Source organism: Pleurodeles waltl, chromosome 2_1, assembly GCF_031143425.1.
Source record: "Pleurodeles waltl isolate 20211129_DDA chromosome 2_1, aPleWal1.hap1.20221129, whole genome shotgun sequence".
NCBI classification, from domain to species: Eukaryota; Metazoa; Chordata; class Amphibia; order Caudata; family Salamandridae; genus Pleurodeles; species Pleurodeles waltl.
Window position 1 is genome coordinate 514,114,503 of NC_090438.1, and position 27,679 is coordinate 514,142,181.

The 27,679-nt window shown below is 43.2% G+C and overlaps 1 protein-coding gene across 4 annotated transcripts in view; it reads right to left on the reverse strand.

Annotated features, from left to right (window-relative positions):
* The window catches only part of AIFM1 (apoptosis inducing factor mitochondria associated 1), a 265,356-nt gene that overhangs the window by 182,946 nt on the left and 54,731 nt on the right, over nucleotides 1-27,679 (reverse strand). For all 4 annotated transcript variants that reach the window (XM_069213999.1, XM_069214010.1, XM_069213991.1 and 1 more), the window contains 3 exons: nucleotides 25,582-25,672; nucleotides 22,176-22,260; nucleotides 18,083-18,159 (listed from right to left, as the gene is read on the reverse strand). In XM_069213999.1, the coding sequence (XP_069070100.1) occupies nucleotides 18,083-18,159; nucleotides 22,176-22,260; nucleotides 25,582-25,672 (253 nt within the window). The remainder of the gene's footprint in view (nucleotides 1-18,082; nucleotides 18,160-22,175; nucleotides 22,261-25,581; nucleotides 25,673-27,679) is intronic.

Below are 27,679 nucleotides of genomic sequence, written 5' to 3' on the forward strand. Positions count from 1 at the left end.
ATATATATACAAATGTACAAAGTTGAAGCTAACTTCCAAACTGCTACAGGCTCCCGGGGAGGTGGGTGGGCACATGTGAATCTCCAGCGACTGATGCCACGAACAGATGTACACTGGGTAAGTGACATTTTCAGTTCGATGGCATCTGTCGCTGTAGATACACATGTTCTGCATAGACTAGTAAGCAGTTATCTCCCCAAAAGCGGTGGCTCAGCCTGTAGGAATGGAAGTGGTTTGAAATAATGTTCTTAACACGGCTTGACCTACTGTGGCTTGCTGTGCGGATAACACGTCTACACAGTAGTGCTTGGTGAACGTGTGTGGCGTAGACCATGTGGCTGCCTTACATATTTCTTGCATTGGGATGTTTCCTAGAAAGGCCATGGTAGCACCTTTTTTTCTGGTTGAGTGTGCCCTTGGTGTAATGGGCAGTTGTCGTTTTGCTTTAAGGTAGCAGATTTGGATGCATTTAACTATCCATCTGGCTATACCTTGTTTTGATATTGGGTTTCCTGCATGAGGTTTTTGGAATGCAATAAATAGTTGTTTAGTCTTTCTGATGTTTTTCGTTCTGTCAATGTAGTACATTAATGCTCTTTTGACATCTAATGTATGTAGTGCCCTCTCAGCTACGGAATCTGGCTGTGGGAAGAACACTGGTAGTTCCACTGTTTGATTTAGGTGGAACGGTGAAATAACCTTTGGTAAAAATTTAGGATTAGTCCTTAGGACGACTTTATTTTTGTGTAGTTGTATAAAAGGTTCTTGGATTGTAAACGCCTGAATTTCGCTTACTCTTCTTAGAGATGTAATGGCGATGAGAAATGCAACCTTCCAGGTTAGGAACTGTATTTCGCAAGAGTGCATGGGTTCAAAAGGTGGACCCATGAGTCTTGTTAAGACAACATTCAAGTTCCATGAAGGAACAGGTGGTGTTCTTGGTGGTATAATTCTTTTAAGGCCTTCCATAAATGCTTTAATGACTGGTATCCTATATAGGGAAGTTGAATAGGTAGTCTGCAGGTATGCAGATATTGCCGCAAGGTGTATTTTAATGGAAGAGAAGGCTAGGTTAGATTTTTGTAAGTGTAGCAAGTAACCCACTACGTCCTTTGGAGTTGCGTGTAAAGGTTGGATCTGATTATGATGGCAGTAGCAGACAAACCTCTTCCATTTACTTGCATAGCAGTGCCTAGTGGACGGCCTTCTGGCTTGCTTTATGACGTCCATACATTCTTGGGTAAGTTGTAAGTGTCCGAATTCTAGGATTTCAGGAGCCAGATTGCTAGATTCAGCGATGCTGGACCTGGATGTCTGATCTGTTGGTTGTGTTGCGTTAACAGATCCGGCCTGTTGGGCAATTTGATGTGGGGTACTACTGATAGGTCTAGCAGTGTTGTGTACCAGGGTTGCCTTGCCCAAGTTGGTGCTATTAAAATGAGTTTGAGTTTGTTTTGACTCAATTTGTTTACCAGATAAGGAAGGAGAGGGAGAGGAGGAAAAGCGTAGGCAAATATCCCTGACCAGCTCATCCATAGGGCATTGCCTTGGGACTGCCTGTGTGGGTATCTGGATGCAAAGTTTTGGCATTTTACGTTCTCTCTTGTTGCAAACAAGTCTATTTGAGGTGTTCCCCAGAGTCTGAAGTAAGTGTTTAGAATTTGGGGGTGAATTTCCCATTCGTGGACCTTTTGGTGATCTCGAGAGAGATTGTCTGCAAGTTGATTCCGGATCCCTGGAATAAACTGCGGTATTAGGCGAATGTGGTTGTGAATTGCCCATCGCCATATCTTCTGTGCTAGAAGGCTCAACTGCGTTGAGTGTGTCCCCCCCCCTGTTTGTTTAGATAATACATTGTTGTCATGTTGTCTGTTTTGACAAGAATGTATTTGTGAGTTATAATTGGTTGGAAAGCCCTTAATGCTTGAAAAACTGCTAGCATTTCTAGGTGATTTATATGCAGTTTTGGTTGATGTACGTTCCATTGTCCTTGTATGCTGTGTTGATCGAGGTGTGCTCCCCACCCTGTCATGGAAGCATCTGTTGTTATTACGCATTGTGGCACTGGGTCTTGGAATGGCCGCCCTTTGTTTAAATTTATACTGTTCCACCATAGAAGCGAGAGGTAAGTTTGGCGGTCTATTAACACCAGATCTAGAAGGTGACCCTGTGCTTGTGACCATTGTGATGCTAGGCACTGTTGTAAGGGCCTCATGTGTAGTCTTGCGTTCGGGACAATGGCTATGCATGAAGACATCATGCCTAGGAGTTGTAATATCATCTTTGCTTGTATTGTTTGTGTTGGATACATGCGTTGTATGATCTTGTTGAAATTTTGAATTCTTTGTGGACTTGGAGTGGCTACTCCTTTTGTTGTGTCTATTATGGCTCCCAGGTATTGTTGTACTTTGCACGGCAAAATGTTGGATTTTGCAAAGTTGACGGTGAACCCTAGTTTGTAGAGGGTTTGTATGATTTGATTTGTGTGTTGTAAGCACTTGGTTAGTGAATTGGTTTTGATTAGCCAGTCGTCTAGATACGGGAATACATGTATTTGCTGCCTTCTGATGTGTGCAGCCACTACTGCTAGACATTTTGTAAAGACTCTTGGTGCGGTTGTTAAACCAAAAGGCAATACTTTGAATTGGTAATGTATTCCTTTGAATACGAACCGTAGGTATTTCCTGTGCGACGGATGTATTGGTATATGGAAATACGCGTCTTTGAGGTCTAAGGTTGTCATGTAGTCCTGTAGTTTTAGCAATGGTAACACTTCTTGTAGCGTGACCATGTGAAAGTGGTCTGATTTGATGTAGGTGTTTAGTATTCTGAGGTCTAGGATTGGTCTCAGTGTTTTGTCCTTTTTTGGTATTAAGAAGTACAGTGAATAGACTCCTGTGTTTGTTTGTGTGTTTGGTACTAATTCGATTGCATTCTTTTGCAATAGTGCTTGAACTATTTCCAGAAGTTCGGAATGTTGTTTTGATAAATTCTGTGCTTTTGGTGGTATGTTTGGAGGGAATTCTAGGAATTCTATGCAATAACCATGTTGGATAATTGCTAAGACCCAAGTGTCTGTAGTTATTTCCTCCCATGCTTTGTAATAATGACCTATTCTTCCCCCCACTGGTGTTGTGTGGAGGGGGTGAGTGACATCTGAGTCCCTGCTTGGTTGTAGGGGTTTTGGGGCTTTGAAATTTTCCTCTATTCCTAGGGAATTGCCCTCCTCTGTATTGGCCCCGAAAGCCTCCCCTGTACTGTCCCTGGTAGCTGGACGGTGTTGCCTGCGAGGTGCTGGCTTGTGTGGCCTGACCCCGAAACCCCCCTCTAAAGGGTGTCTTGCGGAAGGTGCTGTAGGTTCCTCTGCTCTGCGGGGAGTAGAGTGCGCCCATGGCTTTAGCAGTGTCAGTGTCTTTTTTAAGTTTTTCGATTGCCGTGTCCACTTCTGGTCTGAACAGTTGTTTTTCGTTGAATGGCATATTGAGCACTGCCTGCTGTATCTCTGGTTTGAACCCAGACGTTCTTAGCCATGCGTGCCTTCTAATGGTCACAGATTTATTAATTGCTCTTGCAGCTGTGTCTGCTGCGTCCATAGAAGATCGTATCTGGTTATTTGATACGTTCTGTCCTTCCTCAACCACCTGCTTTGCCCTCTTTTGTAGTTCCTTGGGAAGATGCTCGATGAGGTGTTGCATCTCATCCCAATGGGCTCTGTCATAGCGTGCAAGTAGTGCTTGAGAGTTAGCGATGCGCCACTGGTTTGCAGCTTGTACTGCGACTCTTTTCCCAGCTGCATCGAACTTGCGGCTCTCCTTATCTGGGGGTGGTGCATCCCCAGATGTGTGGGAGTTGGCTCTTTTCCGAGCTGCTCCTACTACGACGGAATCCGGTGGCAGCTGTGTGGTGATGAAAACAGGGTCTGTAGGAGGTGCCTTATACTTCTTTTCCACCCTTGGCGTTATTGCCCTACTTTTGACCAGCTCCTTGAATATTTCCTTTGCGTGCCGAAGCATACCTGGCAGCATAGGCAGGCTTTGGTAGGAGCTGTGGGTGGAGGAGAGGGTGTTGAATAAAAAATCATCCTCGACTTGTTCTGAGTGGAGGTTTACGTTGTGGAATTGTGCTGCTCTAGCCACCACTTGAGAGTATGCTGAGCTGTCTTCTGGTGGTGAGGGCTTTGTTGGATATGCCTCCGGACTGTTGTCCGACACTGGGGCGTCATATAAGTCTCAAGCGTCTTGATCCTGGTCACCTTGGCTCATGGTGGTGTGAGCCGGGGAATGTGACGGAGTTTGCGCTGGTGAGACGTTAATTACAGGTGGAGGAGAGGGTGGCGGAGTCACCTTTTTCACCATTTTTGTTTGTGGCGCCTGGTCTGTTTGAAACTCCAGTCTCCTTTTTCTCCTAATAGGGGGAAGGGTGCTTATTCTTCCCGTTCCCTGCTGTATGAAAATACGTTTTTGCGTATGGTCCACTTCGGTGGATTGCAGCTCTTCCTCAAACCTATGCTTTCGCATCTGAGAGGACAGTGATTGTTCCTCTGTATAAGAGCCTGGACCTGGGTCGGTTCCAGGTTGTTTCGGCACCGAAACCCTGCCTGTGTCTCTTTTCGGCTCCGAGGTGGCTTTTTTCTTTTTTGGAGTCGAAACCTCTCGGCGTCGATCTTCGTTGGTGCCGCTGTCTCGGCGTCGAGCCGCTTCTACACCGCTATCTTGGTGTCGTTGCTTTTCTCCAGCACTTTCTCGATCCCGAGAAGGCTGCGTGCCGGTGTCTCGACCGGAGTCGGACGATCTCGGCACTGTTTTGGCCTTTTTCGGTGCCGATGGCCGGTCACCGAATTTATGGGTGGAGCCATGGCCTGGTGGCAGTGGCGTCCCCTGGGCCTTGTCACTTTTCTTCTGTGTTGTTTTCGACGTCTTACTCACGGTTCTTTGATCGTCGAATTCCTCGGAGTCCGATTCGTGGATCGAAAAGGTTTCTTCTTCCTCTTGTTCCTCGAACTCTCGGTGCGCTGTCGGCGTGGACGCCATCTGAAGTCTCCTGGCTCGACGGTCACAGAGTGTCTTTCGGGACCGGAACGCACGACAGGCCTTGCAAGTCTCTTCACTGTGCTCAGGTGACAGGCACAGGTTACAGACCAAATGTTGGTCTGTATACGGGTATTTGTTGTGGCATTTGGGACAAAAACTGAACGGGGTCCGTTCCATCGACGTTGTTCGACACGCGGTCGGGCCGACCAGGCCCCGACGGGGGATCGAAAACTACCCCAAAGGGCACCGGAGCACGTCGATCTTCGATGCGGTGTTGAATCTAACTACGCCGATCCCGAACGCAACAATACCGACGAAAATCTTCCGATATTAACTAACTTTCCGTTCTGAAACTCAGAGCGACAGGAACACGTCCGAACCCGATGGCGGAAAGAAAACAATCGAAGATGGAGTCGACGCCCATGCGCAATGGAGACAGAAGGAGGAGTCACTCGGTCCCGTGACTCGAAAGACTTCTTCGAAGAAAAACAACTTGTAACACTCCGACCCAACACCAGATGGCGAGCTATGCAGAACATGTGTATCTACAGCGACAGATGCCATCGAACATATATTTACAAATGGACAAGTTTATTTTTATCAACTTATAACGGCTACAGGCTCCTGGGGAGGTGGGAAGGCGCATGTGAATCTGCAGCGTTTCATGCCACGAACAGATGTACACCGGGTAAGTGACATTTTCCGTTCGATGGCATGTGTAGCTGCAGATACACATGCTGTGCATAGACTAGTAAGCAGTTATCTCCCCAAAAGCGGTGGTCTAGCCTGTAGGAGTTGAAGTTGTTTGAAATAATGATCGTAATACTGCCTGTCCTACTGTGGCTTGTTGTGTTGTTAACACATCCAGACAGTAATGTTTAGTGAATGTATGAGGCGTAGACCATATGGCTGCCTTACAGATTTCTGTCATTGGTATATTTCCTAGAAAGGCCATGGTGGCGCCTTTCTTTCTAGTGGAGTGTGCCTTTGGTGTAATAGGCAGTTCTCTCTTTGCTTTAACATAACAGGTTTCAATACACTTAACTATCCATCTGGCAATGCCTTGTTTGGATATTGGATTTCCTGCATGAGGTTTTTGGAAAGCTACAAACAATTGTTTTGCGAAATTGTTTGGTTCTATCAATGTAATACATTAGTGCTCTTTTTATGTCTAATGTATGTAATGCTCTTTCAGCTACAGAGTCTGGTTCTGGAAAAAAATACTGGGAGTTCCACTGTCTGATTTAAGTGGAACGGTGATAAAACTTTTGGTAAATATTTGGGATTTGTGCATAGAACCACTTTATGTTTGTGTATTTGTATAAAGGGTTCCTGTATGGTAAAGGCTTGCATTTCACTTACTCTTCTAAGAGATGTGATAGCTATTAGGAAGGCTACTTTCCATGTTAAGTATTGCATCTCACAAGAGTGCATGGGTTCAAAGGGTGGACCCATGAGTCGTGTTAATACAATACTGAGGTTCCGCGAAGGTACTGGTGGTGTTCTTGGGGGAAGGATCCTTTTTAGACCCTCCATAAATGCTTTTATGACTGGGATTCTAAATAGTGATGTTGAATGTGTAATTTGCAGATAGGCAGAAATTGCTGTGAGATATATTTTAATGGATGAAAAAGCTAACTTAGACTTTTGTAAGTGTAGTAAGTAGCTTACAATGTTTTTCGTGGAAGCGTGTAATGGTTGAATTTCATTATTATGACAGTAATAAACAAATAGTTTCCATTTATTTGTGTAGCAATGTCTTGTAGTAGGTTTCCTAGCCTGTTTGATGACCTCCATACATTCTTGTATAAGGTCTAGATGTCCAAATTCTAAGACTTCAGGAGCCAGATTGCTAGATTGAGCGATGCTGGATTCGGGTGTCTGATCTGTTGTTTGTGTTGAGTTAACAGATCTGGTATGTTTGGTAGCTTGATATGAGGCACTACTGACAGGTCTAGTAGTGTTGTGTACCATGGTTGGCGTGCCCAAGTTGGTGCTACTAGTATTAGTTTGAGTTTGTTTTGACTCAATTTGTTTACTAGATACTGAAGGAGTGGGAGAGGGGGAAAAGCGTAAGCAAATATCCCTGTCCAACTCATCCATAACGCATTGCCCTTGGAGCGAGGGTGTGGGTACCTGGTTGCGATGTTTTGGCATTTTGCGTTTTCTTTTGTTGCGAATAGCTCTATTTGCGGTGTTCCCCAGTTTTGGAAGTAGATTTGTAGTATCTGGGGATGAATTTCCCATTCGTGGATCTGTTGGTGATCTCGACTGAGATTGTCGGCTAACTGGTTTTGAATTCCTGGGATGTATTGCGCTATTAGGCGAATGTGATTGTGAATCGCCCAATGCCAAATCTTTTGTGCTAAGAGACACAGCTGTGATGAGTGTGTCCCTCCCTGTTTGTTTTGGTAATACATTGTTGTCATGTTGTCTGTTTTGACAAGAATGTGTTTGTGGGCTATTAGTGGTTGAAATGTTTTCAATGCTAGAAACACTGCTAGTAGTTCTAGTTGATTTTTATGAAGTTGTCTTTGCTGAGTGTACCATTGTCCCTGGATGCTGTGTTGGTTGAGGTGTGCTCCCCACCCTACCATGGAAGCATCTGTTGTGATCACGTATTGAGGCACTGGGTCTTGGAAAGGCCGCCCTTGGTTTATATTTATAGGATTCCACCATTGAAGCGAGGTGTGTGTTTGGCGGTCTATCAACACTAGATCTTGAAGTTGACCCTGGCCTTGTGTCCATTGTGTCGCTAGGCACTTCTGTAAGGGCCGCATGTGTAATCTTGGGTTTGGGACAATGGCTATGCATGAAGACATCATGCCTAGAAGTTTCATCAATAATTTTACTTGATATTGTTGGTTTGGGTGCATGCTTTGTATTACGTTTTGGAATGCTTGTACCCTTTGTGGACTTGGAGTGGCAATCCCTTTTTTTGTGTTGATTGTCGCTCCTAAGTATTGTTCTATTTGGCACGGTTGTAAGTATGATTTTAGGTAGTTTATTGAGAACCCTAGTTTGTGAAGGGTTTCTATGACGTATTTTGTGTGTTGAAGACACGGTTTCTGAGTGCTGGTTTTTATTAACCAATCATCTAGATACGGGAATACGTGTATGTGCTGTCTTCTGATATGTGCAGCTACTACTGCAAGGCATTTTGTAAATACCCTTCGTGCTGTTGTTATCCCGAATGGTAACACTTTGAATTGGTAATGTACTCCTTGGATTACAAACCTTAAGAATTTCCTGTGTGAAGGATGTATGGGTATATGGAAGTAAGCATCCTTGAGATCTAATGTTGACATGTAGTCTTGTTGTTTGAGCAAGGGGATCACGTCTTGAAGTGTTACCATGTGAAAGTGATCTGATTTGATGTAAAGATTTAGTGTTCTGAGATCTAAGATGGGTCTCAAAGTTTTGTCCTTTTTTGGTATTAGAAAATACAGGGAATAAACACCTGTTCCTTTCTGATGGTTGGGTACCAGTTCTATTGCCTCCTTCTGTAACAACGCTTGGACTTCTAGTTGTAATAGATCCAAGTGCTGTTTGGACATGTGTGTTCTTGGGAGGCACATTTGGTGGTAATTGTAGGAATTCTATGCAATAACCATGTTGGATAATGGCTAGGACCCACGAGTCTGTAGTTATTTCTTCCCAATTTTTGTAATAATCGGTGAGTCTCCCCGCCACTGGTGTTGTGTGTTGGGGATTTGTGACATTGAAGTCACTGTTTAGTTTGTGGGGTATTTGGGCTTTGGAATTTCCCTCTGGTTTTAGGGAACTGTCCACCTCTATATTGTCCCCGAAAGCCTCCTCTTTGATACTGGCCCTGGTATGTGGGTCTGGCCTGTGAGGTTGAGGGTTCTGTGCTTTGGGCTCGACACACCCCTTTAAAGTGTGGCTTCCTAAAGGTGCCTCTGCTCTGTGGGGAGTAGAGCGCACCCATGGCTTTGGCCGTGTCAGTGTCCTTTCTTTAGCTTCTCTATAGCTGTATCCACCTCCGGCCCAAACAACTGTTGTCCATTAAAAGGCATATTAAGCACAGCCTGCTGGATCGCTGGCTTAAATCCGGAGGTGCGTAGCCATGCGTGTCTCCGAATTGTGACTGCTGTTTTTACAGTTCTGGCGGCTGTGTCCGCTGCGTCCATCGCCAATCGTATCTGGTTGTTGGAGATACTTTGGCCCTCCTCCACCACTTGTTTTGCACGCTTTTGAAACTCCTTGGGAAGATGTTCAATAAAATGCTGCATTTCATCCCAATGAGCCCTGTCATATCTTGCCAATAAAGCCTGTGAATTGGCAATGCGCCATTGATTGGCTGCCTGTGCTGCAACTCTTTTCCCCACTGCATCAAACTTTTGACTTTCTTTGTCGGGTGGTGGTGCATCCCCAGAAGTCTGTGAGTTTGCCCTTTTGCGGGCTGCGCCTACTACCACTGAGTTAAGTGTTAGTTGCTGCGTGATGTACACAGGGTCAGTAGGGGGAGGCTTGTACTTCTTTTCCACCCTAGGTGTAATGGCTCTGCATTTGACGGGGTCTTGAAACACTTGTTTTGCGTGTTTTAACATCCCTGGTAACATCGGCAGACTCTGGTACTGGCTGTGTGTTGATGACAAAGTATTGAATAAAAAGTAATCTTCAATAGGTTCAGCATGCAGTGCTACATTGTGAAAAGTAGCTGCTCTGGACACCACCTGCATGTAAGCAGTACGGTCTTCTGGTGGTGACTGTCTTGCCGGGTAGCTATCTGGACTACTGTCAGATACTGGTGCATCGTATAGATACCATGCATCTGGGTCATCCTGGCTCATCCCTGTGTGCGTTGGAGATTGCATCATTGGGGGTGTTGCAATTGGTGACAGTTGCAGTGAGTGCTGTGGCGATGGTTGTGGCGAAAAACGTGGTGAAGTTTTTTCTTTAGCTACTTTTGCTTTTGGCTGTTTATCTGTTTCTTGGAAAGCAACTTTCCTTTTCATTTTAATAGGGGGAAGAGTTCTTATTTTCCCTGTGTCTTTTTGAATATGGAGCCTTCTTTGTGTATAGTCTGGCTCTCCCAGCTCTAATTCTTGTCCAAATTTATGGCCTTGAGTAGGAGCTCTGTTTCGGCTCCGATGCTGGGTGTTTCGGCACCGAAACTTTTTCCGCAGTCTTTTTCGGCTCCGAAGCCACCTTTTTCGGTTTCGGGGTGCCGATCTCTCGGTGCCAACTTTGGTCGGAGCCGGTATCTTGGTGCAGAGTATACTCTGTGCCGGTATCTCGACCGGAGTCGGATGTCTTAGACACGTGTGTGCCCTTTTTCGGTGCTGGTGGTTGGTCACCGTGCTTACGGGTTAAGCCATGGCCTGCCGGCGGTGGCGTCCCCTGGGCTTTCATTATTTTGTTGTGAGTTTTGGCCGGGGCAGTTTTACTCACGGTTTTCGCCGGCTGCTCACTTTCGGCCTTGTCCAAGTCCGAATCCGGAATGGAGAAAGTCTCCTCTTCTTCGACGTCGTGGTGTCCCGACGGCGTCGACGCCATTTGAAGCCTTCGAGCTCTCCGGTCCTGTAGCGTCTTTTTCGACCGAAATGCCTGACAGGCCTCGCAGGTATCCTCTTTGTGTTCGGGGGACAAACACAAATTACAGACCAAATGCTGGTCTGTGTAAGGATACTTATTGTGGCATTCGGGGCAGAAGCGGAATGGGGTCCGTTCCATGAGCCTTGAAGATGCACGCGGTCAGGCCGACCAGGCCCCGCTGGGTAATGGAAGCCCCGAAGGGCTACCGGAGCTCTTTTTATTCGGTGTCGATCTGCTATAACTAACTCGATACCGAACGCAAACAATACCGTCGAGTTTTCCGAGATTTAACTAACTTTCCGAACCGAAACACGGAGCGAAGAGGAACACGTCCGAACCCGATGGCGGAAAGAAAACAATCTAACATGGAGTCGACGCCCATGCGCAATGGAGCCGAAAGGGGAGGAGCCCCTCGATCTCGTGACTCGAAAAGACTTCTTCAAAGAAAAACAACTTGCAACACTCCGAACCCAACACTAGATGGCGGGATATGCACAGCATGTGTATCTGCAGCTACACATGCCATCGAATATTATATATATCACAGAATCAATTTGATAAGGTAAGTTAGTTTTGCAGGAAAAATCTTTACAGTTTTGAAAAGTCGACAGTGAATTTTTTAGAGTCTGCAATGTTATCCTGAGGTGGAAAAACAAAGATGGCAAACAGGTACAGTACAGCAACTTACAGGACCAATCTCCTGGACTTAAGGTAAGTATTGGGCAAGGGTCAGGGCCATACCAACAAGTCACACCAGGCGGCACTGGGGCAGCCGGGTGCAGAGGTGTAGTACGGTGTCGGGTGCCCAACATTAGTCAATAGGGATCGGTCCGGTCGAAAAGATGCTGCAGGTGAGGACTAGGGATCCATCAAGGAGCACCCATAAGTGGCTTCCAATCTTAGTGTGTCCAGGGAAGTAGGACATCTCAAGTCCGCTTCTCCACAGGCCAGGGGCGACAGGTGCAGAGGTGTCTTGAGCCATTTGTTTTTTCCACTGGAGCACTCCTGGTCGAGGGAGCCTGCATGCAGAGGCTGCAGGCAGCATTGAGGATTCCACAGTGGGCAAGTCCTTCTCTAGAGGGCTGGGGAACCACATTGGCACCATTGGTCCTCTTCAACTTTGGCTGTGCGGCACGGGAGCAATGATGCTTTCTGGTGTCAGGTTATTAGATGTTCTGGTGCCCTCACAGTTTGCAATGGGGTGCCTGCAAAATGCAAGGAAGCAGATCTACTGTTCCACTGGAGTACCTGCATCTTTGCTAAAGTCTGTCAGCCGTCCCAGGTTTTGGAGACAAAACCGCTGCATGACAAGATGACTTTGGCGCAATTTGTTAGGAGCAGTAGACAGACGGGCTAGGTCCAGGTAAGGTGCTTCTTTGTTTGCGTTTTGCAGCTCTTCATGCTGTTTCTTAGGTCTGCAGAGCTCTGCTTTCCTGGTGAAAGGAGCTCCCCTTAATACTGCATTTACAGGTGTCTCTGACAGTGTAGGGTAGTAGCCAATGGGCTACTTATCCATAGGGTCACTGCGCCGCCTATATGACCATTTCTGAAAGAGGTCATAACCCTGTCCCAGAGTTCCTAAATTTGCCAAAACCAAGATGGCAGATTTCCAAAAGTTGTGTCCACACCAGGCAGCGCACCTTAGGGGAGGGACTGACCTTAGAGGTGGATAATATTGCAGACGACAGATGGGCAGCTCTTAAATCAGAAAAAGTTAAATACTTAGGCATTATTTCAAGGAATCTTGAAGACTCCTTCTTTCTCTGAACATATAGTTACAAAGAAATGTGCTGATAACAAACAGCTGTTGGAAGTAAAAAAAACAGATCCAACAAACCTCATTAGTGGTATAAGAAGATTGTTGTTCGTAAGACATATCTTTTTCCATACCTTTCCACCCATGTACCCAACCTTATTTTGATAGATTAGAAGTCCATAGCAACAGTTTTATTTGGGAGTAGGAAAGTTCCAGGATTTCTCAACTGGCACAAAGTAGAAGAGGTTGGCTTGTCGTGTCTGGATTTCCAGAAATACTATGTGGCTGCTAATCTTCATACGAAGCAATTTCTATTAGCTCCTCATCACTGTGATGATTCAAAATGTCGGTATTTATTCAATACAATACAGCCCATGAATTTAACAGCCTAACTCTCAAAATGTGCGAGGCAGTGTTAAATACCTTAAAAATGCATAATATGTATGTGTGGGTGAGCAGTACAACAAGCACTTAATCTCGAGACTGTACCCTAGACTGCAGTTAAGTTTCTCCACTTCTTAATGTAAAATTCTGAGGATTGTTAAGAGGTTCTCTGCCGTTAATCGAAGATGATGTTAATAACTGTAACCAGCTAAAAACATCTGGTCAGTTGTAACAACTATCACGTAATACCATAATGTATTAAAATTACCAACAAATAAAAAATGTGATCATACTCACAAATGTAAGAAAATGTACCTATTCCTCTACATCCTTTTCTAATTTATTATAAAAATGCAGCATATACAAAAAAGTAATCTAATAATTTTACGCAAGACTAATTAGTGACGACTAACAAAAAAACTGAAGTTAAAATGGAAGAATGAGGAAGATCGTTGGAGTGTAAATCCGACAATGATTGAAACCACTTCCATCACTGCCAAATGGCATCATCAGCTTTTCATAAAGACCTCACCTAAAGTCTTTTCTGCTGCCCTCAATGAGGAGAAATAAATACAGACGATGCAATTTTTTTTTCACATGGCCTATCGTAAAAGGATTTTGCAGACAAGCCGTTACTTTTTGTAAAGCCACTCTATAATCCCAAATAAAGATTACATCATTTATTGCACTCTGTTATTGGAGATAATTCTAAAATTAGGGATAATAAGCCCTGCTTAGATGCTTCTCAGCAGGAATACCAAGATTAGTTATTGCTAAATATCAGAAAGCTATTAATCCTCCAAAAGTGAGTAAGTAACAGGCAGGAGCTTTATGGGCTTCTGAATTGTAACTTTTAAATGCTACGCACACTGCCAAAGCATTAAAAATATGTTTAAAAGGCCAAGGCATCTGCACTCCTACTAGATAATCTTTTCTCAATACAATGTTAGAGATGATGCAAGCGTTTGCCCCTCCCTATTACAGTTTTAGTTTTTTTCATGTTCCTTAATTATGAATTAATGGGTTAAAATCGAATTAACTACTAAGAGTGTTGGGGTGCAGACAAGCATCAAAGCCGCCCAAGTGTGCTGCTCTGCACTTACTCCTGAAAATCCATCAAGATCCGATCTGTTAATGGCGTTTTGACTTCTGCACTTCTATGTAGCCAGATCGCTGCTAATATCTTCCTAGTGGTGCCCAGATCCATTTTCAGGAGCCTGAATTCATGCTTAATTTGTGAAGCCTACTGCGGCCTATTGAAGCCTGAGGAGCTGTGTTTTACTAGAGGACTGGTTACGTTCTATCAGGGATGTCAAGGTGCCCCAGTTGCAATACCCTACCCATGCCTGTAGTCTCCAAAGTTGTGCCTGTGGGACCCCATGATGTGTGGATGAAGTTGGTGGGATAACGCTGCAGCAACTTGGCCCACTGTACTCCAGTGGAGATACTGACATCCCTGCTGTCCTGAAGGAGCGTTTGCTTGAAAATGCTAACAATTATCACCATGCGCCTAGACCAAATGAAAAGACACCTAGGCAAACACATAAAACAGTTCAACACATGGAATAGGACATCTAAGACCCTTATAACGAGTTCACCACTTTTAATGAAGCTCTTCCGGAGATGGAGGAAGTCCTCCACCATCATCATCAAAGCCAGAAGATAAAGATTACGAGGAGTGATCCTATTGTAACAACATACATACAGCGGGGATTTTCCGAGCTTTCCACAGTGGGGAAAATGGAAGCGTCCATTCAAGCCCTGGTTGTAAGAGATCAATTCCTGGATATGTCTGCATCTGGACGTGCCCACAGACTGCTAGCACACAGCCCCCAGGCGCCCCACCTTCCTTATCTCCAGATTCCTGAACTACAAGGAAAGACACTGCTCTTCGATTGGCATGGCCAAATAGACTTTAAAATAAACTGGCCCTGCTTCCTCGCTCTACAGTCAGGGTGCAAGAAATTTGTTGTGTCTTTCTGAACACGAAACGGCTATTGCAGGCTTGTAAAGCTAAGTATGTTGTGCTCTAACCAACTAGCTTGAACGTTAATGGGAAAAGCACTTACTGTCTAAGGCTTTGTGCTACATGGGTGTGTGTCTACATGTTCAGAGGACAAAAAAACCTGAAACCTTGGTGTCTTTGACCCCAAACAGTATTTTCCAAGTGTTGAGTGATAGGAATTCCACACTCATGCAATGATGTCTGGAGACTCTTGCCCTCCAGAGATCAAGATTATACTTGTGTTATGTGTAAATAGGACTCGTTTGTTTGCAGTATAACATCTATTCTGTCTAATGTTATATCATGTACTATTCTCGGTGTTATCTTAATCGTACCACAACCCAGTTCATCTACTACAGGATCTGTACTTTGTGACTGTCCCTGTGCACATGACCTCCTATACATACAAGACACCACAGGAACAAAATCACTTTGTGCATTTCCACTTTGCAGGCTTCCTCTTGGACAATGAGGGTTCGGTTACCTCTCACTAAACGCTATGAGCTTCTAGTTTATGTGTGGGGTCACCTGACGAATGACTCCATGTTCAGAAAAAAGAAAACCTGGGGTGAACAAGCAGCTGTGGAGTCTACTGTCAGAGATATGACTAGAAAGTATAATAACTCACCCCCGGCAATCTTCAACAAGAATGGATGAGAACTAAATACACCCTCAGCTCGTTTGTAATATCTCAGGCAGAACAGTAAGCACTTTGAAAACTTGAAGACAGGCAGGCTTTTAGAAATTAAGCTTTGGCAGAAGGAAGACTTATCTGCTGTCCTAGCACATGCACCAGTCCATACACCTGTCAGACATTCAGAAAATGAATACTTGGACAGTGTAACAGGACAGGACATCGCTGAGCTGAACAGTAGCGCATCAGAGGATGCATTAGAAAAGCTATGGATGCGTAACAGCATAGCCCCTGGTGAGGATGCGTTCCTCTCAGAATATTAAAGGACCAACAAAAATAGGCTCTCATGTGTGTTGAGCAAAATGTCCAAGAATGCACTAACGTTGGGTCATCTGAATGCTACATTTAATTGAACGATTAGGACACTAATTCCAAATGTCAAAAAGAATCTACTTTTAGGTCCAAGCTACAAGCAGGTCTCTTTATTGAACCCTGAACGAAAATTCTGGCAAATGTTCATGTCAACAAGCTTAAACTACTGATTCTCGTCCTACGCCACCCCACCAAGGTCGGCTTGGTGTCAGCCAAATCCTTGGAAGACAATTTGAGAACCCTCCTACACTTTTTGTGGCAGGTCCAGGAGAATGGGGACACAAAGGAGGCCCTCTCCTTACATGCTGAGAAGGCCTTTGATCAGGCGTAAATGGCTATTTCTTTCCTACCCTTGAGAGAGCAAGACTGAGCTAAGGTGGCTCTACTTGAACAGGCACCTCACGTAACTGCAATAAAATCATCTCAGATTGTTCCCTAGTAGGAGGGTGATGTCTTATGGATGCCCCCAATTGCCTCTATTGTTTTTCCTGGTCTTAAAAACATTGGAGGGCAAAATAAGTCAAGCAGATGCCTTTAAGAGAATTATGTTCCAGGATGGGCCCAAAAGGATTTTATTGTATGTGGATGATGTCCTACAGAAACTCTACTCAAGCGGCAGCTCTTCCTTGTGTTATGTCCATGACAGATGGCTTCTCCCTCTTTTCTGGATATTTCGTCAACAGCGTAATGAGCAATGCACTCCTAATGTCCTTGTAAACAGACAGTGTGGCTTTGGGTAAGCCTCCTTTCTTCTGAGTCCCAACTAGGCTTAGTTACACGGATCAGTTCTGACCTTAGGAATACGGCATGTGACAACACTGGGCCACTGCTGCAGAGTCATCAAGACAGGTTTAAATAATCTTAATTCTACACAACCAGGGTGGACGGGTAACTGTGTCTACCACACACACATGGATTTATTACCTGGTACATCAAAGAGCATATATTTTTCCCCACTTACTGCTTGCATGCTGGAATAAGCCCATGTAGGTTCACATTGAGAAACTACTGCTAGCCATCACTGGTGACTTTGATCAAGTGTACAGTAATCCGTCAAAAGCAACAACATCAAATAACCTTGTCCTGCAAGCCACAGCCTTGGCCTGTTGTGCTGGACACAACTGCTTAAAGCTGATTGTGCCATTTATGAAGAATACTGTGTGGAAATGGAGGGCTTTGATTATGCGACCAGGCACTCTAGTGGTTGGACTCGAATGCAGCAGTCATCCAAACTATCAATGACTTTCTGTATAACAGACTTTTAAAGTTGTTCAATGACAACTACGCAGAATTTGGCTTCTCCCCTATCAGGCTTAAAAATGTATTCAGGTTTCCCAGCTAGGCTAGGAACCCACATAATCTCTAACTACTTTCCTCATTAGGAAATATTTCCAGCTCTGAAGTCAATTTCAGGGGGTGGTCTCAGATTTATGTGGTGTTCTCATCGACTATCGATATAGGCAACTAATGATCTTAGGACCAAGTGACAGGAGAAAGCAATGGTGTCATTTATGGATAAAGTCTAGACTGGCAGTGTACTGCTACACAATAGGGGTATGACGAAGGCATTAAGTTCAGCTTCAAACTACTACACAAATAGCTTTGCATCCTTCCCACACAAGGATTACATTAAGCGGATATGACACCAGACTCCAAATGTTGGAAAACAGGTTGCAACACGATATATATTTTGTGGCCCTGCTCCACTCTCGCATATTACAAGTTGGGGATATGGTATACCACTAGGATGTGCTTTGATTCACGTCTCTGGGTTGCCTCCACTGGTTATGCTGCACAACATGTTGGGTGTCCTGGAGCTGTTCGCACATGGAGGCAATGATGTGCATGGCATCTTTGGTGGCAGAATTCGGTACATTGAGACTTTAAAATTGCCATTTGTCCCAGTGCACTCAGACTGGTTCCGGGAAATGATGAACACAACCAGCCATGAACACATCACACAGAAGCTTAATAATCCGTCCAAATTCTTTCACTCAACAGGGAACACAAACAAAGTGATGAATGGAATGCTAGAATTAATGTCAGCCAATAGCAATTAATTGGGGCAGGATCCCACGCCATCACTTTCTTGCCAACCATGCCATCTTCGATTAGACCCAGCCATATGCAAACAGGCCTTGGTCCTGCTCGGATAGTAACAGTCCAGCCCAAACTGCACAATTAATTTACAACATACCCCCTCCAGCACACCCCTGTGGTAGACCACAATTCATAAGCTGCTCATACAAGTATTCCCAATGAGAAACTACCATGATGCTTATGGGGGACCCAAGAACAACGCAACCTCATATTTCACCTCTCTTCCTCAGATGCGTACTTACCCTTCTAAACAGGGTTGTCCTTTGTTGGACTTCTTCGCCAGCCCTTTCAATTGCTGGAAGACTACGCGGGGTACCACCTGCCAACAACAAAACAACAAAAAAAGGATAGAAACACTGCAAAGCATTTGCTTATAAAATGATGCAACCAAAATTTCAACTTATATGCTCAGTGTAGTGTTGAGAGGAAAAGGTAAATGTAAAGGAAGACAGAGAAAACAAACAGGCAGAAGCAAAAAACATCAGAAACATCAAACCTCAATGAAAAAATAAAGACATGATCTTAACTTAAGTTTTGGAAAAACGCATCTTGGAGTTCAAGTATTGGTTTTCCATACATGCTTAATAGCAGGAGTTTTGCTCACCCATGAGCCACTCCTGACGTGCGCTGGGACAGATTCCGATGTAAATCAGTGAGAACAAGCTTGAAAGGACTATCCAGGCATAACTGAAACCAGTCATTGCTAGTCTCTGTTGCTATTATCTCTGATATTCTACTTAGGAAAATGGCTTGATTCAGGTACTCAATTAGCCCGTTTAGTAGGAAAAGACTAATTCTGTCATAGCCAGACGGAGATCAAAGAAAACTGCCTGCAGGTGTATAGATCAAACTCTCTTACCAACAGAGATACGTGTTGAAATGCAGTACATTTATCAACACAAATGGATGATGGACAGAGCGCTGAAACGCTTCAAACACTCACCCCCAGTCACATCTCTGGGTTTGATCCATTGTTCTTTTGCTCACCATGCCACCCCAGTTTGGACCCAGCCATCTGCAAATCAGTCTTGAACAGTCCAGCCCGAACTGCCAGGCCCGGTCCTCCCTGGACCGGAAACAAGCATCCTGCAACCGATTTCAGGATATCATCCTTTCTCAGCCAGTGGCACAGTGAGCCAGGGACCCATGTCCGGGCATACCCTGATCACTTAGGCCGAACACAGCAACACACAAAAGAAATGATAAATGGAGTGCTGAAACTTTTCAAACACTGATTCTCAGACCACTACATGGTAAAAGGAATTAGGACCTCCCTCACCGTCTCCGAAACAGAGGTGATACTAGCTCAGCTGTCACTCCATGAGATGTGATCCTGACTATGTTGGCAGGGAAAGACAATGAAAAAACCTAATTAACTGTACCTAGATTAAATGTCCATGAGACTGGAAATTAACATCATTGATTCCTTTCATCTGTAGTGAACTATTGCTGGTGGGTGGTAGTTCTCCCAACTTACCACTGAGTATGAATGTGTAGCTTATTTACACATTTATTTCACTAACCTCTCCAGAACGTCTTAGGCCCAGACTGAGCAACTCCAAAACGTCTGAAGCTTCTGAATGTTCGACTTTGTGCATTATTAGTTGGGATAGTCACTAATGAAATCAGAAATTAATTGAAGTGTATGGTCCTGGTGCAAGGGGCCTGTTTCAACCTTCAATAGTTACACATTTAACATACATATGCACAAAATGTCAGTTTCTTTTAGAAGTTCATAGTTTCATTTCTTGTCATGTACAATCAATAAAACTAACTTTACTTTTTTTTTTTTTTTAAATATAGCTTTCTCCTTAGTGGAATTAGGGAATGATAATTATGTGCCTCTGTCAGGTCAAATCCCAGATGTCAATATACATGGTTTTATTGGATTTACTCAGAGTTGAAGGCATGATCATTTTACTTGAGGGAAGAGATTTTAACCAGTGGCCCAAATAAGGAGGCAAAAGACTATTTTTCAAAGACATTTCTTTTAAGATCTTTTTCTTAGGGGAAGGAATCTTGTCACAATATCGGTGACATTGATATTAAGGTATGAATTTCTACATCATGTTGGTGGCGCAATATAATGCAGTTAATGCTTCATCTGTGTCATCTACAAAAGGTCTGCTTTTGGGTTCGGCCCACTGACAATTTCACTGAAAAGAAAATTAAAACTACGAGGCTTGATACAGACTCTTGAGACAAGCCAACATTCACACTGCCAGAAACAATGCATTTATCAAAGGACTTCACTTCTTACCTCTTAGTGTGGCACTTATCCACTTCACAATCTAGGATGCACAATGTGGCAGTCAGTACACCATGTTGTGGCTCACACAATTAAAGCGCCCTGTTCATACTAATTTATAGTGGAACATCTTGCCCCCTGGGTTCAAGTAATTTTATCTGTTCGATTCTTTTTCCCATTCATCTATCACCGAGATTAGACTAATTGGCAAATATTGTTTAGCCTCTTCCACGTTTCCCTATTCATGATAGGCCTACTTAATATCCACTGATCAGTTCTTCAGCCTCAAGCCCGTCCCTCTGAAGCAATCCTACAGTAGGCGGCACCAACATAGCATAATATGATGGAATATACCGAATATGGACCCAAAAACAAGCAGTAGATGTAGTTATGCAGGCCATCCAGAGGTATGCTAGTTCGGAGTGGTGAAATTCATAAGTCACATAACCATAATTCCTTGTCAGGTAGAACGCCTTTAAGTCACAGGTCTTTCGTATACATGTCAAAGTAATTTTTAGTGCTTACCTGCTGTGTGTGTGTGCTTACTGTTTCGGGATTATTAATTTTTAAAAAATAAAAAAAAAATCAATCAATCACATACCCATAGGATCAGGTGTAAAAAAAAAAACAACAAAAAAAATTGTGTTATCAATGTTGCGGTTCAAGGGCTTGAAAAAAATAATTAAAAAGCACTTGTGTTTTTCTTCGGATTTAAGACTACCGACTAATGTAAAAGACCGAGTAGAACTTAATTTCCCAATGCAATGTACAATTATTTAACAACTAAATAAAGGTGGCCATTATGAGTCTGGCGATTCGCAGTGGCGGCCCGAGCGCCATATTACGACCACAGTGGAAGTGCCACAGTCGGTCTGCCAGCCCCGCCACGATCAGAGATCCCGGCGTTTGCTGTGGTCCTAATCCAGGATTACGACCTCGTTCTCTGCCAGTGATTTCATGGCGGTAACACGGCCATGAAAAGGCTAGTGAAGAACGGGTGCAGAGGTCCCACTGGCCAGCCCGTCACAATGTTCATTGTCTACTTTGCAGACAGTGATCATTGCGAGGGTGCTAGTGCACCCTGCATCCTAGAGCATTGCTGCTGGTTCGATTATGAGCCGGATATAATGCTGTAGGGTGTTTCCCGCTAGCCCAGCGGGTGGAAACTCAGGTTTCCGCCCACCGACCTAGCGGGAAACTCGCAATGGGCTCAGTGGGGAGGTAGCCATTATGTCAACAACACCCCAGTCGGAAGTTCAGCGGACGGCCTAAATCGTCCGCCAAACTCGTTATCAGGCCCAAAGTGTTTAACAACAAATGTATTGAAAAAAAACAGCCTGTAAAAGACTCTTCCTTTCTTCAGTTTTCAGGATACTGGATTTTACTCAAAGTTACAATAGTGTCCATGTGTGGAACTTAGAAAGAGGAAACGTTTCCTTGTTCTTCAGTCAATAAGCTATCCAATTAAAGGATCGTAAAAACTTAAAACCTTATGACATGTCCGCATGATGGCCCAGGCTACCAGCCAGTTCTACGGGGTACTGTTTAACAGAACAGCTGAAGTCCATCGTCTTCTTTCTAGGACCGGTGCAAAGCTAGTACAAATAAATTAAAGAGCGCAGAAGCAGAAAATCCACTATTGTGCCTGGTGTAGTTCTTTGGAATGCCCCAGTACTGGACAGGCAGCAGATATTCTATGTTAACATTTTCATAAAAACGTAACTATAAGCCATTACCTATCTAGCTTCCATCAACTAAATGGTGCATTTAGTTTTCCCCGTTTCCACTGAATTCCTTCAGCAGTTGGTTTCCTTTGCTACCTACTCCTCACTACCTACTGTTCCTCACAAAGATTACACAAGACATCCATAAATGGAAATACTCATGCATGCATGCACATGTATACATACATGAAAGCGAATCTGCAATCTTAGTATTCGTCACTAATTTTCTTGGTTTCAATATCTGAGGAGAGAGAGGACTGTGTACGTATGTTTTTCTCTCTCTGCTTATCTCACAGCATAATCTCAGGTTGCACATTTAACAGATGCAGAAACATTAATCATCAACAGGGAGACATTGCATACCTGTGGCGATTAAACACTTTTCATAGGAGATCTGTGAGCCATCATCAAGTTTAACTTTGTTTTCTCGCACATCCATGTACACCACCTACAAGAGAAAGGGGGGGGGGGGTTCAAATACCGTATTAGTACATGCTTGCCATGCACACTCTTAACCTGCACCATTAGCTCAAACTAGCTGAAAAATTAATTACCTTCTCCAGGGACTATTACTACTTCAAGGCTGAACCTGTAATATTTTTAAGCATGCTTCTCTGAAATGCACTGCTACCTGTGTGTTATCATGTGTCTTTATCTTTAATTCAAAGTGTGACAATTATTCTGGTAACAGAATGTTGCCACTCAAGGTGGCATTCTAAACCACCAATACATCTTTTCAAAGCATGTGGTTCCCCCGTCCAAAGGCAAGTATTGGACTTGCACAAGTAAGAAAACAATGTCGAAAATTATTGTAAAACTGCACCAAAAATGGAATTTAAAACTGTTCCATGCGGTTCCTGAGCACGGCACCACACACCAGACATTGTTCCTCCGGTGCACCTCTCAGATTCACATCAGTTTCAATGGTATCCACCCTATAACATCTGGAAGCCGTGATATTAGCGTGGATGTTGTAGGCGGCCGCGTTCAAGAACTAAGAGTTCCAGAGGCACTGGAATGTTATTTTTTACCTGTCACTCAACTTTCATAGATCGTTTGGTCAGATTCTGCATATTGCCATCTATAAAGAGATAGTATTTAGCGGACTACCAACTGAATGTCATAAAAATCCCAATATATTTGAGGGGGGAGGGGTCAAGTTCTAATAGATTTCATTTGGCCCCAAAGGCATCTTATGCCTCCGCAGAGATATCGAAAAGCCACACCGGTAGTTCCTAGCCCCTGCTCAGAGTACCGAGGTATGCTCAGAGAGGTGATTGGGCGTTTAGAATCATCTGACAATCTGTAACTTTTACAGAATATTAATGGCGCCCAACGAGAAACATCAGAATAAACACAGACACAAACCTTGGTTTATGATATAATGATTAATATTTTTATGTGTTAATCTCATGTAAATCATATTGTTAAGAATTAGCATAATTAATACTTCCTCCAGTAGGTCTGAATATTGTTAATGTGAATAAAATGTAGCCCCAAACACTTTCCATTCAACGTGCCTCTCAAGTTAACCGAAGACTCCCTGTCTGCATTAAGGCCTCATATTACAGTTGACTATGCTCCAGTCATGTAATGCCCATTGCACTAGTAACCGAGAAGGTCCTCAGTTAAGTGTCTGTCAGCATGCCTCCAGTAATCAGTACCAACTTCTCTGCGTCCCATCTCCCAATTACGGAAATACCTTTCTCTTCATAGTGTTTCTAACGAGCAGTGACTCAATGTTTGCATTTCCAAGCTGAAAACAAAGCTTTTATTTCAGCATCTTAGGAAAAGGTGAAACGAACTCGTGTTCCTTTTGTACTCCGTTAGCTCAGTTCTGAAGTCTGTTACAAGGTTGAAGAAGCTTTACCTCACAGCTACAGCATTCTACGCATTCATTCCATAAGAAAGCTTACCCTTTAGCTAAAGCAATAAAAAAAAAAAAATAAAAAAAGTAGGCCACGTGGTAATGTTGCACACAGAACATTGTTATCTTGCACAGAATAAAGCTCATATTTATTCTGAGGCCCAGTATTCCGGCCTACTGCACTTGTGCTAACCGGACACACTTAATACGCACTCAATGCACAAATGCAGAACACGCTGCTACGCATGAAGTCATCCAAATAATATTAGCACTGTCAAACATACAAATGGCGCTGCACCTTTCTCAAGGTGTCCTAGTTGTACTTTTTCCCCCAATTCGGTGGAAAAAGAAAAAAAGGAGTACATTTGGTTAAACATTTTTGAAGATGCTTTTTTTCCCCATTAGCCCATGCAAAGTGGGGGGGGAGGGCATCTAATTCCTCAAGTTCATGGTTGCACCAAAGCAGTGGAAGCTAGTAGAAAATTAGCTGTCGATTACAAAAAATAGGGGTCAAATCTTTCTATGACAACATGGTTATTTAACCCACCTTAAAAATTTTCAACAAAATCATGATAAAAGAATGGCAATAGAAATAAACTTAGTGAGTTTTGCATGATCGTAATTTAAATAAAATGACTTCTCCTATTTTGAAAACAGACTGTGAAATTGCTGAGAAAAAAAATCTCATAACAGACCTTCAAAAATATAGGAGTTATGCTGGAACTTCCATTGCTGATAAAACGCTACTAGAAAATCAAAGATTATGGAAACTAGAATTTAGAAGCATGGACAGGAAAATCTCATCACACACTGTTCAGATTATAGGTTCACATGGCAATCTTTATGAATCGTATCAAACCTTCCAGAGTCCAGACAACTGGCATAACCATAATAAAATATGGTGCAGATAAATAAATTCACACATCTTTCTCCCATCTGCATCTTCATTTTTTTCCATAGGAATCTTCTTTACCGTACTCCTAGGCCAACGTACCTCAGAAGTTTGAGGTCTTAGATCAAATTATTAAGATCTAGGACCAAGTGTACTATTTAATGGTCACATAATACCGCTTCCAATTTGCAACCAGCATTTTTGGGACCAGTAAAGGATTTTAAGAACCAACCTATGTTCTAATAGGTCAGTTTATAACATTTCAAATTGTGGAGGGGCATAATCGGACCCACCTTACGATAATTAATAAGGTACATAACAAATTATGACCCACTAAGATTGAATTCCAAAAAATAAGTGGTGGCTGGCTGCGGTCAGCATATCAACATGTCTATGACTGATGTTAAAGAAAGCAAGTTAAAAGAAAAAAAAAAAAAAAGAAAAAAAAAAGCAGTTTTCCCTAAAGGAAAGGGCTCCATTTTGAACCACTGCGTACTCTTCAAGAGTTTTTACATTCATAAATGAAAAGGGGTCACAGGGGCAACCCCGCCACCCTTTCTGTGAATCTATTTCAGCCTCCTTTAGCTGTCAGTAATGTTCCAATGTTTTGCAACAGGACTCGGGTCTCAAAGCTTAGATACATATGCAATTTGTTATGTGGAAGGGATGCCTACAACACGTCCCTTCCAGATATCAAATCGGTATCCATTCAGAATACAATTTTAAGGGTTGAAATAAGTTTCCAACACATAACATGGAGCTAGAACGTAGAAAAATGCTTTTTAGCCATTGCAAACACGGAAGAACTAGCGTTTGAGCCTGCAACATTTTCTAAAACATTTAGTACATCTGGCGGTTATAGATTCAGCGCCTGTTCCCTTCAAATATATAAAACAAGTTACACTTAAAGATCAATCTGCTCAGAGGTAAAAGCAAATGAAAACATACAATGGCAAAGGTGAAGCATCGGTGAAAAGCAACCCTTGCTTTCCGACAAACTATGCACCAACCTTTTTATTGCTGAGGACTGCAATCCCACCATTCTCCACGTAGGGAAGGTCACGGGCGGACACATAGAAAGATTGAGGCTGAAAGTATATACTAGAGAGACAAAAAGAAAATAAATGATTGCATTGCAAAGTACTGCATATTATAAATGTATCTTTCAATAGAGTTACATACAAATCACCAGGAATTCGTGACATAACGTTTGTCAGTGGTCACTGACAAAATGAAGTTTCTTTTCCCTGCAAAGCAACAGATGGCAGCACATTAGCACACCAGCAGCGAAAGGTTATAACCAGATTACGATATGTTCAACATGGAGAAAGGGGAATCATGCGTGCTTTGCCTCCTTATGGCATGTAGTAATATACCAGCAGCACTGTCTGTGGTGGACTCAATCATGTACAAGAACTGCTAGCAAGTGGAAGAAGAACAGCTCCTTTTTTACGATTGTTTATGGTTATATCTCAGAGGCTCACTGTCACACACACACACACAAAACATCTGCAACATTTACGACTACTAAGAGAGCACACAGTCTTCATGTACCAAAACGTTATATCAGGTGTCTCCGAGGAGCATAATGCAGGTCTAAGCAGCTGTGTTCTAGTCGGCCAATAAGAAGTATCCTCTAATTGTTAGGGCAGATAGCGATCTGACGCAGACAGAAAGTTCTACACTATTCATCACAACTAGAAGAGAGCTATACTAGCTCCTCTCCGCCGACTTGCCCAGTCATGGATTATCGGTGGCAGCAAGGGATAAGGTAAAATGATGTTGGTTACTCAGTGGCAAGACGTCACAACAGGATATCCTGGTAAACTAAAATGAGGACTGCCAAGTCTTCCAAGGTCCTAGCCAGTACAAGCCAAGAAGGAGCAGGATGCTAAGAAGAGATGGGTCAGATAAGTTACATAACAAATGGCTCCTGGGCCAATATATGGGGTTTTAACTTTTATCACTCTTTGCCACAGGAACTTGAGGCAAAGTTGTACTACTGGAGCGACGTAACCTTTCCTTGGGGATGCTTTCTGAAGGCTGCTGCTGCAGTGCTTAGGACCAGGTGAGTAATACTCGGAGCCTATCAAGCCATGTAACTTCAGAAAAGGAAGGTTTTTAGTCTCAGTTGGTCATTGGAGCAGAAGGAGTGGAGGGCTTAGATAATTTCAAACAGACACCGAGACAGCAAAACCTTGATCCGTAAGCCATCAAATATGCGGCTGAAACCATAAAGAAACTATCGCCAGCAATGAGTATTTCATGCATTCTGATGCGGGGCTCAGTTACAGTCCAGAATCAATAAGGATTCCAATAATGGGATAACCAGGACCATAACATCCAAAGTTCAAATTTCCCCACCACGAGAAATAGCATAAGATTCATTTTTTTATCTATCCAGGGGACCTCTGGAAACTTAATGTAATCTCAAAGGCCCCATTTATCAAAACTTGATATTTAGTTAGCATTAGGGGCATACAAACATCATAAGCCAATTCAACGAGGTTACAACACATCCGATTGTATTTCTAAACATATAAAGCCTATTAAATCTATTTTGCTATACAATTAATACAATGAATACTTGTGAAATGCATCTTCATTCAAGAATAAACCGAACACTAAAAATATTTTTTATTTAAAAGGGTTCAGACCTCACAATACCACCATGGGTGAGAGAAAGAATACCTAATCCCTGAACAGAAACTGCACTTAATATCTAAGCTGAGTTCAACAATGTATTTTTCAGAAATTTACAGATGATACATTTAAATCTGTGAAGTGCCTCAAAGGTTTTGAAAGTCTTTCGTTCCAACACTGCCATACAGTGTATACATTTATTCTACATGATGATTCCCACTTTGAGGATTTCATTGCTTTCAATAACTGGTAAACATCCATATCTTAACTAAGGCTCTAGCACCCATATCCAGATGAGTGTACTGTAACTTCAGCCTATTAAAATAGTTTATGGAAAGAGCACCCAGGGACGCTTGGATGGCTCCAGAAGAACTGGTGAGGGTTTGATACAGGAAAAGGAGGTTTGTAAATTCGGAAAGAAAAGATTATGCACTTTATCTTCACAAGAATCCTGCAAACAAACTT